The following is a 15436-nucleotide window of genomic DNA, read 5'->3' on the forward strand; positions in this document are numbered from 1 at the left end:
ATATGCACTTCTTGAAAATATCAGAGAAGACTAAAATTCCCAGGTAAAAACTGCAGCTACTAGGAGAAGACAAATCACCTCACAAACAGTGATTAAGTCTATAATTCTACTCGGTTCCATGCAGCACTGTCCTGTACCACTTTGCTTTCTATTAGCTGTTATGGTAATAAAAGTGTTTTAAAGTTTGGATTCCAGTGCGATAGTTAATTCCTGACATACAGTCAGGTTCATAAGTATTTGGACTCTAACTCAATTTTCAAAATTTTGGCTCTGTACACCACCACAGTGGATTTGAAACAAAGCAGTCAAGATGTGTTTAAAGTATAGATTTTCAGCTTTAATTCAAGGGGTTTAACAAAAATATTGTATGAGCTGTTTAGAAAAGACAAATATTTTTATATATGGTCCCCCTGTTTTCATGGGCGCAAAAGTATTTAGACAAACAATCATAAATATAATGATCATTTTCGATATTTGGTAAAAAAATCCTTTATAGTCAGTAGCTGCCCTAAGTCTGGAACCCATGGCCATCTCCAAGTGCTTGGTTTCTATCCTAGTGATGCTTTGGTGGGCCTTTACTGCAGCTGTCTTCGGTTGCTGCATGTTCGCTGGACTTTCTGCCTTCAGTTTTGTCGTCTTCAAATGAAACTCATGTCCAATTGGGTTGAGGTCACTTGATTAACATGGCCATTGAAGAATATTCCACTTCTTTGCATTGAAAAGAACTTGTTTTGTTTCCGCAGTATGTTTTGGCTCTGTGCTGTGAAGTGTTGTCCTATCAGTTTTCCAGCATTTGCCTGAATCTGTGCAGATAGTATAACCCTATACAATTCAGAATTCATCCTGCTACTTCTGCCAGCAGTCATATCATCAATACACACTAGAGACTGATTTCTATTTGAAGCCATGTATGATCATGCCATAAAACTGCCTCTGCCATGTTTCACAGATGATGTGGCATTCATTGAATCATAAACTGTTTTTTCTCTTTTCCATACTCTTCTCTTTACAACATTCTGGTATGTATTGACCTTAGTTTCATTTGTCCAAAGAAAATTGCCAGAAAACATTTTTAAAAGTGTGTCCACTTTTGGAACAAAGTCTAATCTGTCCTTCCAATGCTTGAGGTTCACCAGAGGTTTGCACTTTGTGGTAAACCCTCTGTCTTTACTTTCGTGCAGTTGTCTTTTGATTGTAGACTTTGGCAATGATAGGTCTACCTCCCAGAGAGTGTTCTTGGCTTAGCTATTTGTTTCAGAGGGGTTAATCTTTAGCAAGGACAGAATTCTGCAATCATCTAGCACAGTTGTCTTCTGTGGTTTTCCAGACCTTCTGGTATTGCTGAATTTACCAAAGTGTTCCTTCTTTTAAAGAATGTACCAAAAGGTTGATTTTACCACTCCTCATGTTTATGCTATTTCTCTAAAGGGTTTGTTTCATTTTCTCAGACTAATGATGCTCTATTTTTACTTGCATGAACAACTCTTTGGACCTTGTATTGAGAGGTCACAGTGACAGCTTCCAAATGCAAATTCAACGCTTGGAATCAATTCCAGACCTTTTACCTGCTTAATACATATTAAAAGAATGAGGGAACTGCTCCCACCTGGCTGTGGAACAGCTTATCAGTCAAATGTCCATATATATTTGAACCTCTGGAAATGGTTGAACTATGCAGAAAAATGGCTATCATTCCTAAATCGCCCATAACAATATTTTTGGTAAATCCATTAAATTGAAGCTGAAAGTCTACACTTCAGTCACATGATGATTGCTTTATTTCAAGTCCACTGTGGTGGCGTACAGATCCAAAATGATGAAAATTGTGTCACTGTCCAAATACGTATGGACCTGAGTATAGTATATATTCACTTTCAATGCAAGCAGTGTGGACTTTTCTAAAGCAAGTCTACTATAAGAGGAAAATTACTATCATGAAACAAGAATGTCATGCCTGCTAAGCTATGTTCTCCTAATTGTTGATGTGAGTTGAATTCTTTGGTTGTTCATTTTTGTACATTTCATTATTTATTATGAATACACATTTTCATTGTATTCTTCACTTTGTCATTTTTTTTTCTTTTCCATGACTGACAGAAGGCATTTTTGGTAAATTTTTCACCCTTAATTTTTCAGACCTTTTTCCAGTGTATTGTTTGTCCTGTATATTTTGTTTATTTAGTTTTAGAAAGATGACTTCATAGTTTTAAGTGCAACAGATTTATCAAGCTATTCCTCCTGCTGTCCCTTCCTAAAACTTTTAGAGCAGCTGTTGAGTTTTAAAAAAGCATGCATAAATTAAGTTTTTTTTTGTTCAACATTTGATAAACTAAAGAGAAATGTGAACATAGTAGGATTTTTGAGGAATTAAACACTTTCATTTACATATGATTCTTTTTGTAATATTTTAATATCTCTGATTTACCAGTTTTTATTGCATCCAGCAACACCATTTAAGGTGTCTAAAGCAGCTAGCTTCATATTTTCATATTAATAAATTTTACAAACTTATTATCAAAAACTTTTGCTTTACTTTTCTGTTGATTCTTTGTATATTAGTTACCATTTCTGAATCAGAAATCTTACTAGTTTACTAAAAAACAAGTGTAAAATTTTCAAGAGTTCGAATAGTATAATTTGTGCAAGAAAATGAAAAAATTTGTGTATTTGAATTAGGTATGTATATGCATTACTACCCTATAGACTTGTTTTTATATTCCTCTGACTCAAGGAGATAGTAACACTATTTGTATTTAGTGACATTACTGCTTCTAGCAGTTTTGTCATCTTCACAGTAGGAGCTGGTGGAGACTTCCTCTCAGTGGTGTGACACATCTTTCAAAGTTTACACTTGTTATCTCTTCATAGCAGACACTCCTGAACTTAAAGTTCATTCTTAATCTTTAACTCTTGATGATCTTAATTGAGATCCCAACCGGAAATTCAATTATTTTCAGAAAGATAAACTGATATGTTGCTCAAGGCAAAAATATAGAGTAAAGTTCTTTATTTGTACAGTATTGTGATGTGTATGTTTTCAAGAATTTTTGTCAATTTTGCAAAACAATAACATTTATTTATAGGGCAAGTTTTCATATAAAAGTGTAACTGAAAGTGCTTTACAAAATGAAATAAAAGGGAGTTAATATTAAACATAAACTAACAGATTAGGTAATATTATACAGTACGTAACCTTAAAAATGGTATGGTCGAATGGCCAGGACAGAGAAAAAAAAAAAAAAAAAAAAAACAACTCCAGTTAGGCTGTAGAAAAAAAATCTGCAGGGGTTCCAAGGTTAAAAGACCACCCAGCTACCTGTTAAGTAAGACTGAAGCCAATTTAAGATGTTGCTTAAGATGCCCACCCATTGACTTAAGGGAATTTATAAGAATACTGTGATCAATGGTGTCGAATGCTGCACTCAAGTCTTAAGAGAAAAAGAACAGATATACATCCTCTGTCCTCATTAACTTGCAAGTCATTTACTACTTTAACCAGTGTAGTTTCTGTACTGTGATTTGTTCTAAAACCTGAAAGAAATTTGTCAAGAATAGAATGTTTATTCAAGTAATCATTTAGCTGAGTAATGACTGCCTTTTCTAGAATTTTACTTAAAAAGGGCAGGTTAGATATTGGTCTAAAATGGTCAAAAACAGAGGAGTCGAGATTGTTTTTCTTGACCAACTGCAGTCTTAAGACAGTCACGGTAGACCTCTGTATCTAATGATGAGTTCACTATGTCAAGTACACTATCAGTTAGCTCAACAGAGAATTCTTTAAAAAAAAAAAAAAAAAAGCTTGATGTTGTTGGGGGTCAAGGATGCAGGTAGAGGGTTTCAGTTGAGAAGTTATTCTACATAGTTCGGGTAGGTCTATTTTGGTAAAATAATTTAACTTGCTTAAGATGGAATACTGAGGTTGAGTCAGATTAATGATGGGGAGATGTACTATATTATTTCTAATGTCAATAATTTTGTGATTTAAATTATAAAGAAAGCCTCACAAGTTTTGCTTGTTTTTAGGAGGCATTCCATTGAGTGAGCTGGGTTTAAAAGACCATCACTAATTAAGTATAAAATTTCTTGGATTACCAGCATTATCATTTATAATTTTAGAGAAATAGGACTGCCTCTGAAGACGGACTGTGTTGTTATATTTATTTATTTTAGCTGTGAGTATTTCGTAATTGTTTTATGAATTAAGATTTTCTCTATTAATGCTCTAGTCTCCTACATGTTTCCTTTAAATCGGACAATCTTTGAGTTTTCCAGGGTATAATAGTGCTGGAGGATTTCTTAACTGTCTTTTCAGGGGTGACTATGTCAGCTGCAACTCTTACCTTAGCATAAAATTTTTCCACCTTGCTATTAACATTTTTAGTGTTGCTGAGGTAACCACTGCAAATGGACTGATTGTTTAGAATTTTAGCAAACTTTGAAGCTGCAGAAGTATCAACGAAACATTTTTTAAGAGTACATTTCTAATTGGTTTTAGTATTTTAGTATTTCTACATTAAGTAATAATGGAAAAAGTGGTATGTTACACTGATATCCACAACCTGCCGTACCTCAACGTTTAATCCTTTTACAATGACTAAATCCAGTTTGTGTCCTCCTTTATGTGTAGGCTGGTTGACACACTGGGTGAGATTAAACAACTGCAGGAACAGGTGGTGAATGTTTCCATCGTGTTTTAGATATTAGATAGTTTAACACATTTAAAAGTTGTTTATTTATTTATTTATTTATTTAGTATAATTGTAAAGGTATTCTGTAACCAAGGGGATATTCCACAAAGCATGAATGTGAAATTGAGACCTAGCTGAGTAAGTCTTGCTTGAATAAGCCTCGTTTTTACCATCTCAATCGGTTCTATGGACACTAAGTGCTTCTCATTAATTCAAGACAGGTTTAGGAAATCCACAATTATGCATGCACTTGTGATGTTAAAGCAGCCCCAAGAACCAAACTTTGAGAACATCCGTCATGGCTTATAAAGAAACAGAGTAGAATGCAGTTAATTAATTACTGACTATAAATATTGAGAGATGCAGTTGAATCAATGTAATATTTTGGTTTTTATTATTATTATACAATATCCATACAAATATTGTCATGACACGTAGTACATAAGGGCTTTACATAGTATGCCAGCATCCATACTTTTATGAGAATGTAAGGGAAGCTGCACACCATAGTTGATCTTAAAAAATCTTGAAGTGTGGTGTTTTCTCTTCTGCATTACTATGAATATCTTGGTGCAACTTAGTGTTAGTACCAATTTTTAAGCCAGTAATTTTCTTTCTATAATTTGCAATTTTAACTTTGTGCAGCACACTTCTATAACTCCTTTGTTTTTGTTCTACTATATAATTTCCTTTAATTCTTGTTGACAAAACAAACAGTAGGGAGGAATATTTAATAATTTAAATGTGATCTATTATTAATTCTTGTAATTTTCAATGGACAATACAGTTTTTTTTTACGTTTTACTATTTTGTAATGACATTCCGATTAAATAAGTAATGCTAAAAAAATTACATGGCAGAAATGTTTGCTGACGGAAGAAAAAACTTGGTTAACAATAATAAACAGAAAAATATCATAAATATAGATTTTTTTGGCTGCTTACACACCAAAGATGAATAGAGGTGGCAAGCACTCCTATTGACCATCTTCTCCTATGAAAGCTGCTTTTTTCTACTCACTCCCATAACAGAGATATTAGGACAAATATGAGCACATTTCTTAGATGTGTTCTTGTCATCAGTCTTCAACTCTTTTCATTGTGCTTTACAGTTGAAATCAGAAGTTTACATACACTTAGAGTGAATTCTTTGAAACTCACTTTATAGCCTCTCCACAGATTTTAAACTAACAAACAAACTTTGGCATATCGTTTAGGACATCTACTTTGTACAGGGCAAAAGTATTTTTTTCCAACAGCGCTCACTGACAGATTATTTTACTTTTTATTGACTATATCACAGTTCCAGTTTCTTAACTGGAAAATTCCAGAAAGCAATGTAAAGCATTTATGCAATTAGACAATTTGCTTATGATAGCCAGTTATCCTAATTACTGCATGTTAAGGCCTGCCATCAAACCCACTGCCATTTTGCTTGACATAATGGAAGATAGCAAAAGAAATCAGCCAAAACCTCAAGGGGGGAAAAAAACAAAAAACAAAAAAAAAAAACTGTGGACCCGCCACAAATCTGGTTTATCATAGGTGCAATTTCCAAACACATTTCATGTGTACAAACAGTAATATCTATATATATATAAAATCCCTATGTGCGTCCAGGTGTCTGTGTGTGGGTGTCTTCTGGTGAAGTGCGTATGCGCGGGGCATGGTGCTATGCGCAATATTACTGTCAGAGAAAGTTAGAGGCGTTTTACGGAAATACAAACCAGTATTACTGCGAGAGGAAATTAAAGGTACACAATACAGTGACGCATATTACAGCCACATACAAGCCAGTATTACTGTCAGAGGAGATTAAAGGCATATTACCGACGCGCACGCCTGTATTACCGCCAGAGAAAATTAAAGGTATATTACGGACGTACAAGCCAGCGGACGTACAAGACGGTATCCTTCAATAAGGGCGCGCATAGGCATCCTTCAATAAGGGCGCGCACAAAAAGGCGAGCCTCAAAAGGACGACCTTAATTGGGCGCAGCGAATAAAGGCGCGTGTAAATAAAGATCTGCACCTGTTGCTCTTCACATATTCCAGAGCCATTTGAACTAAATTATCTACGCGCCCTTATTGAATAGAGCCGTACAAGACAGTATTACTGTCACAGAATATTAAAGACACACAATACATGGTGGCAGCCCATGAAGAACGGTCAGCTCAGCAAGTAAACATCAACAAAAGAAAGGCTGAAAGAAAGAAAAATACGACCAACAAAAACAATGAGGTCAAAGTCCCTTGCCATTTAATATAGACTGTTCCTACTAATGTTTATGCACTACTGTTCTAGCGCCCGTTATTGTAACGGGCTAAATGACTAGTACAAGTATAAAACCGTGGGACCATACAGCCGTCATACCATTCAAGAAGGAGATGCATTCTGTCTCCTGGAGAAGAACATATTTTGGCACGAAAAATGCAAATAAATCCCAGAATGACATCAAAGGACCTACTGAACATGCTGGTACGTAGGCAAATATATCCACAGTAAAACAAATCCTATATTGACATAAGGCTTGCTCAGCTAGGAAGAAGCTACTGCTCCAAAGCCGCCATAAAAGAACCAGACTGCAATTTACAGTGGCACATGGGAACAAAGATCTTACCTTGTGGAGAAATGTCATCTGGTCTGATGAATCCAAGATCAAACTGTTTGGCCATAATGACCATTGTTATATTTGGTAGAAAAGGGGTGAGGTTTGCAAGCCAAGGAACACTACCCCAACTGTCCAGCATGAGGGTGGGAGCATCATGTTGTGGGTTGCTTTGCTGCATGAGGGGCTGGTGCACTTCACAAAACAGATGGCGTCATGAGGAAGGAAATGATGTTGATATACTGCAGCAACATCTCAAAAGCTCAACAAGGAAGTTGAAGCTCAATTGCAAATGGGTCTTCCAAATGAATAATGACCCCAAGCATACCTCCAAAGTTGCTTCAAAATCGCCAATGGACAACAAAGTCAAGTATTGAAGTAGCCATCACAAAGCCCTGACCACAATCTGATTGATACTTGATAGGCAGAACTGAAAAGGCATGTGTGAGGTATAAAGTGAGTTTTAAAGAATTCACCCTGATTGTATGTAAAATTTTAACTTCAGCTGTATATGCATCTCATTGCGGGCAGCATATGGATTTCTAACACACTCCAAGGATTCTAGCATCTTGATAAACTGATCCATTTCCAACAAAGCAGCTATATACCTATACACAGATGTCACTGATATTTAATTCAAGGAGCAACACATCCATCCATCCATTTTCCAACCCGCTGAATCCGAACACAGGGTCATGGGGGTCTGCTGGAGCCAATCCCAGCCAACACAGGGCACAAGGCAGGAACCAATCCTGGGCAGGGTGCCAACCCACCACAGGACACACACAAACACACCCACACACCAAGCACACACTAGGGCCAATTTAGAATCGCCAAGCAACACATTTGAAGAAGATTTATTTTTGTTTGGGTCAGTTAAAATCTTTAATAAAAGTACATTTAATGCACAGTCAAAAGGTAAGCTAATCTGTTGACCAGTGGAAAATTTAGAATATACAAGCTGTATAAAATGCCATGAAAACACACGATTTTGAAACCTTTTTTGCTTCTTCATATTCTACACAGGGCCTGACCATATCAAATGAAGTCAATGCTTCAGATTTGTAGTTGGGGTACAGAATCACAGTATTGCCCCATGGCAAAGATGATATAGGTAGATTTGGCTATTTTGTCAGGGAAATATCATAAGGATGCATAACATGCTACACTTTGCTCCATTATCTAGTTTCTGCAGTCTTGTTTTAGCTCTTCATTTTTTCTTCTCTACCATTCTACTGAAAATGTTGTAAGTAGTCTCTTACGATCCTTCCGGTTTTAAATATTATTCTGAGGTATTACATCCTATTCCTATGCCTAGTACTTTTTAATAAATTGCATAACTCTGTTACCTCATATAGAATCAACTGAAATTCAGAAGCAGAAATGACACTAGCCTATTTCATTATTTAATAATCATTTTTTTATGTGTATAATTATTTCTCAGACAGCCCTGGCATGTTCACATTTCAAGATTACTTGTGTACATCTTTCTTCCTCTTTCATTTTCTACTTGTAGTGCTGTTCCATACTGAGAACCTTTATGATAATCCTTCCGTCTGATCACCTCCTTTTCCCATTTACTCACTTTAACTTGCCTCCCCTCCAAATTACTGTCCATATCATTAACTCTTTATTAAACTTCATCTGTTCTGAGACCAAGTACTAGTGTGCTAGAATGCAGTATTCCTAAATGTGTGCTGTTATTATCAGTTGTCTCTTTTCCTGTGAGTAGTAGTCTGTTTCAGCTCAATTTAAGTTAGTCAATATTTTATTATTTTATGTTAGGATGTTCAACACTTGAAATAATACTGTGCTCATAAATATCAAAAAATCACCACTTTTAAATATACCTTTGCACCCAATGGGCTGTTTGTATCAATCAAAGGACTTTCTGGTAATGTATTCTGTCTCCCCCTGGCTTTTATTGTGGTGGAATTTATATTTTGGTGTTAATTATATTTTTATGATTAAAAAAAGTGAAAACAACTTGACCATGCATCTTATGAAAATACAAATACTGAATATCATGTCAAGTCAATTTGGGAAGCATGCACTGGTACAGTGCGTTGCCACACCCACTACATGATGAAACAACTCGGGATCCCGGTTTGCAACCAAAAGCAGACATGTGGTCCAGTCCCACCCTCCAGAAAAGTGCTGTAACTGACGCTTCCTCACAATGCAGGTAATTTGCCTCATTCGGGACTCCATGAGCAACAGCTCATTCGACATAAAGTCAAACCAACGGTACCCAAGGATTTTCCGGAGAGACACAGTACCAAAGGAGTCCAGTCTTCGTCTCAGGTCACTGGATAGCGTCCATGTCTTACTTCCATATTGCAAGACAGGAAGCACCAGGACTCTAAAGACTTGGACCTTCTTCCTTTTGCATAGATATCGGGAGCGCCACACACCCCTTTCCAGCGACCTCATGTCCCCCCATGCTCTCCCAATCCGTCTACTAACTTCATAGGAAGAGTCACCAGAGACATGAATGTCACTGCCAAGGTAAGTAAACCTGTCAACAAGGTCAACACTCTCTCCACAAACAGACACACTGCTGATGGCTGTGCCCAAGAGGTCATTAAAGGCCCAGATCTTGGTTTTTATCCAGGGCACTCACAAGCCTAGACACTGACTCATCGCTCAGTCTCTCGAGCATCCCAATCAGAGCCTCCATTGACACCGCAGAAATCACAGAATCGTCAGCAAAGTCAAGATCTGTGAATCTTTCTTCACCAACAGTCTCCCAAATGGAAGCAAAGATTGCTTGCAATGCCAGGAGGACAGCCTTACCACCAGCCTGGAGAAGTTCACCACGAATACCACAGATCCCTGCAACCTCCCCCCAACCCTCAGCTGGTTCACCACCTGTGCAATCTCAGTGAGTTTAGGTGGTTCACAGCTAATTGGAAGATCAGCCTTAAGAACCGTGGACCCAGAGATATCCAACATCGTAGCCAGAGGATCAGCTTTGAACAACTGTTCAAAGTAGCCAGCCCAGCAGGTCACAAATGCAGTGTTATCCGTAAGGACCATTCCATCAGCTGCCCTGACTGCAAATCTCCGAGGAACAGATTCAGATGTGTGTAATGCTTTGATTCCTCTGTAAGCAAGATGTGGGTTGCTAGACCACAGATGGTGTGTCACTTGCTCACAGAGTCCTCTAACAAACGCCTCTTTATCTGCCCTCGGAGCCCTCGCAGTCTTCCTTCTCAGTTCCCGGTACAGACCAGAGTTGTCATTGAGCCGTGCGCTGCAACTTCTCATGATGATATCCAGGGTGCCCTGCGAGATGAAACACCTCCTTCTGGGAACACCGGTAACACCAACACAACCCTCAGTCACCTTCAGGGTCTTGTCATGGAAGGTCTCCCACATAACATTAGGATTGGCAGTTGTACCCAAATCTGAAAGTTCCTCACACACACTCATTAGAAACAGCCTGGTCTTGGAGTCTGGCCAAGTCCAGGCTCATTTTCCTTTTAGGTGGTAACCTACTGGACCTAAGCTGGATGCTAGGAGTAGCAACAACAAGTCTGTGGTCAGAATTCAGAAACTGGGCACTTCTGTAGACCCTGCAGTTTTGCAAGAGCCTCCAGCGTCTGCCCACGAGGATGTGATCGATCTCCTTCACCGCAGCACCAGTATTGGAGTACCAAGTCCAACAATGCGGATCAGGGTGCTTGGAACCAGGATCTAGTGATTCGCAGCCCCTGACCTTTTGCAAAGTCAAGGAACAGGGAGCCGTATATACTCGCGGAAAAGTTCTCCCGTGGATAAGTCGGGGGCTTGATTTTACCTTATAATTTCTTGTATTTTATAATGTCAGTTGTATAAGTCGAATGCGGGAAAACTCCCACTATTCGTCCAAGAGATTATGATATGCCAGTGCCCACACTGCCTTTTTTTTCTATGTACTGTGTGTACATGACCACATGGTAATACCCAAACTATTCCGAAGTGACGATTGCACTGTTTTGTGTTTTTTGTATCTCACACCCTCATACACCTTTATCATAAGAGCATCCCTTATTCAAGATGGAGCGTTTGATCAGAAAAAAATATGAAGCTGGTTTTGAATTAAAAGTTGTGTGGCGAAAGAAATTGGTAACTGTGCTGCTGCAACAAAATTCGATGTGTTTGAGAAACTGGTGCGTGATTGGAGGAAGCAAGATGTAAAAAAAAAAAAAAAAAAAAATTGTGTCATATTTTTGAATGGGCATATAAGATGGGGTCTGATTTTATGATCGATTTTTTGGATTTCAAGGCCCGACTTATTCGCTAGTATATACACTAATTTATTTTTACAATTAAGCTCTTAAGGTTACCAAAATCTGAATTAAAAATGTCATTAATATTCAGCAATTTTTTGCAGTCTGCTTTCATTTACATTTCACTTTACTCTACCTAGTTGTATTTTTTACAGTTGATTTATCACCTTACAGAAATGAAAGTATGTATTATTTGCTGACCACTGATTTTACCGAGTAATTTTTTTTTCTAGAGTAGGAGTTACAATTTCTGATGGCTTGAGTTCTCCCTGGTTTTTAGTGAGTGCGAGTGAAAGTCTGAGTATGATGCACTTACCTTCATGTTCATGGTTGGCTTCTGTTCCAGGATAACATGTAATTGAAGAAGCAAGTTCAGAAAAGCAGATGGATAATTGAGTAGATTTTTTTCCTATTGAAACCAAGCATAAAATAATTTGAAATTAGCTATACAATATCATGCATCCATTAACAAATTTCTTGAATCTAATTCAGAATAATTAAACAGAGATGTCAGACAGATTGAGCACTGTATGCCATAGGAAGCATTCAGAAATTATATATTTTTTATTACTACTCCCTGCAGGCCATTATATTTATTTATGTTGGCATCAATAAATTGTATTAGTTTTGTTTCTTAATTAATGTATGCGGTTCAACTTGTAAAAAGGTAGTTTCAGATTAAATGTTCTTAATCAGTTGGACACAGTGTTTTATCACCTGGAACCATTTTGTATAATAAGATAGATTAAAACAGTTACACATATTGTTTGATTTCATCATTTATTCAGACATGGTATATGTAAGGCTGCTTAGGTTTTAGAATTTTAACTGTAAAAACATCACATATAATACTGTACAGTTTGACGTGAATGCCTCAAAATATTTTTCTTTTTTCTCACTGAGAAATTAAAAAATGTTTAAATATGAAAATAATCTTAAGTGTTCATGGTTAATTGTTTCATAATTTTCTCATATAAACTGTGCTTTCTGAAAGTTGAAGAGAGTCACTTCCTATATTTCATCAATTCTTCGCAATTCTTTAGTACAGTTTCATATTGCACATTGTAACTAAATTCTTTCTTCTGTTATAGTTGAAAATGGAGAGCACTGTGACTTCACAATTCTCCGTAACATGTTAATCAGGTATGATTTTTGAATAATGCTGAAATGTTTAACTGTATTTCATTTTTTTTTCTGTTTCTAAATTGAATTATCCTATTTGAGGTTACCTGACATTAACAAGGTTAAGGTAAAGTATAAACAAGAAAATAATCCTTAGTATCCCATTTGAACCTAGATAAAATTATATATGGAACAATGCTTATATAGTTTTGTGATGGGGATTGTTCTAAAGAATTCCTGTTTTTCAATGTCATTGATCTATAAGTTTGGGAACCCCTCATAATTCTTTGGATTTTAGTTTATCAATGGCTGAGCTTTCAAAGTAGCAACTTCCTTTTAATATATGACATGCCTTATGGAAACAGTAGTATTTCAGCAGTGACATTAAGTTTATTGGATTAACAGAAAATGGGCAGTATGCATCATAGCAAAATTAGTCAGATGCATAAATTTGGGCACCCCAACTGAGATATTACATCAATACTTATATTTGCAAAAGGAGGCTGTCAACCAACAACCTCTAGACGCCTCTTATAGCCTTTGATGAGTGTCTGGATTCTGAATGGAGGTATTTTTGACCATTCTTCCATTCAAAATCTCTCCAGTTCACTTAAATTTGATGGCTGTCGAGCATGGACAGCCTGCTTCAAATCATCTCATAGATTTTCAATGATATTCAAGTCAAGGGACTGTGACGGCCATTCCAGAACATTGTACTTCTCCCTCTGCATGAATGCCTTTGCAGATTTCGAACTGTGTTTTGGGTCATTGTCTTTTTGGAATATCCAGCCCCTGCGTAACTTCAACTTTGTGACTGATGCTTGAACATTATCCTGAAGAGTTTGTTGATACTGGGTTGAATTCATCTGACCCTCGACTTTAACAAGGGCCTCGTCCCTGAACTAGCCACACAGCCCCACAGACCAGGGTTTAACAGCAACTGTGCTTGTTCCTTCCATTTCCTGATTACATTCCTTACAGTTGAAACTTGACAGTTTAAACCTCTGAGAGAGCTTTTTGTAGCCTTCCCCTAAACCATGATAGTGAACAATCTTTGTTTTCAGATCTTTTGAGAGTTGCTTTGAGGAACCCATGCTGTCACTCTTCTGAGGAGAGTCAAAGGGAAGCACAACTTGCAATTGACCACCTTAAATACCTTTTCTCATGATTGGACACGCCTGCCTATTAAGTTCAAGGCTTAACGAGCTAATCCAAACAATTTGGTGTTGCAAGTAATCAGTATTGAGCAGTTACATGCATTCAAATCAGCAAAATTACAAGGGGACCCAAATTTTTGCACAGCCAGTTTTTCACATTTGATTTAATTTCATACAAGTAAATACTGCTTCACTAAAAATCTTTGTTCGTAAAACACCCCAGTACTTTTTTGTTGAAAGTAGAGTAAATTATTATACAGGCTGAGAGAGGCTCCCAAACTTTTTCGTATGACTTTATGTATATATATATATATATATATATATATATATAAAATCTACAGTACTGTGCAAAAGTTTTAGGCAGGTGTGAAAAAATGCTGTAAACAAAGAATGCTTTCAGAAATATAAATGATTGTTTATTGTTATCAATTTACAAAATGCAAAGTGAGCGAACAAAAGAAAAATCTAAATCAAATCAATATTTGGTGTTACTACCTTTTACCTTCAAACTAGCATCAATTCCATCCATCCATCCATCCATCCATTTTCCAACCCGCTGAATCCGAACACGGGGCCACGGGGGTCCGCCGGAGCCAATCCCAGCCAACACAGGGCACAAGGCAGGAACCAATCCTGGGCAGGGTGCCAACCCACCGCAGGACACACACAAACACACCCACACACCAAGCACACACTAGGGCCAATTTAGAATCGCCAATCCACCTAACCTGCATGTCTTTGGACTGTGGGAGGAAACCGGAGTGCCCGGAGGAAACCCACGCAGACACGGGGAGAACATGCAAACTCCACGCAGGGAGGACCTGGGAAGCGAACCCAGGTCCCCAGGTCTCCCAACTGCAAGGCAGCAGTGCTACCCACTGCGCCACCGTGCCGCCCACTAGCATCAATTCTTATAGGTAAACTTGCACAAAGTCAGGGATTTTGTAGGATTATAGTCCGGTGTATGATCAACCAATTATACCAAACAGGTGCTAATGATCATCAATGTCACACAGTCATTAACTGAAACAGAAACAGCTGTGTAGGATGCTTAAAACTGGGTGAGGAACAGCCAAACTCTGCTACCAAGGTGAGGTTGTGGAAGACAGTTTCATGTCATGGCAAGATTGAGCACAGCAACAAGACACAAGGTAGTTATACTGCATCAGCAAGGTCTCTCCCAGACAAAGATTACAAGGAAACTGGGGTTTCCAGATGTGCTGTTCAAGCTCTTTTGAAGAAGCACAAAGAAACGGGCAACGTTGAGGATCATAGACGCAGTGGTCGACCAAGGAAACTTAGTGCAACTGATGAAAGACACATCAAGCTTATTGCCCTTCGAAATCGGAAGATGTCCACCAGTGCCATCAGCTCAGAACTGGCAGAAACCAGTGGGACCCAGGTATACCCATCTACTGTCCAGAGACGTCTGGCCAGAAGTGGTCTTCATGGAAGAGTTGCAGCCAAAAAGCCATACCTCCGACGTGGAAACAAGGCCAAGCGACTCAAGTATGCACGAAAACATAGGAACTGGGGTGCAGAAAAATGGCAGCAGGTGCTCTGGACTGATGAGTCAAAATTTGAAAT

The 15436-nt window shown here is 37.8% G+C and overlaps 1 protein-coding gene across 2 annotated transcripts in view; it reads left to right on the forward strand.

The window, feature by feature from the left end:
* Nucleotides 1-15436, forward strand: part of LOC114658127 (septin-7-like) — a 149106-nt gene that overhangs the window by 75356 nt on the left and 58314 nt on the right. For both annotated transcript variants that reach the window (XM_028810185.2, XM_051932002.1), the window contains exon 9: nucleotides 12662-12713. In XM_028810185.2, coding sequence (XP_028666018.1) covers nucleotides 12662-12713 — 52 coding nt within the window. The remainder of the gene's footprint in view (nucleotides 1-12661; nucleotides 12714-15436) is intronic.

Source organism: Erpetoichthys calabaricus, chromosome 9 (assembly GCF_900747795.2).
Source record: "Erpetoichthys calabaricus chromosome 9, fErpCal1.3, whole genome shotgun sequence".
NCBI classification, from domain to species: Eukaryota; Metazoa; Chordata; class Cladistia; order Polypteriformes; family Polypteridae; genus Erpetoichthys; species Erpetoichthys calabaricus.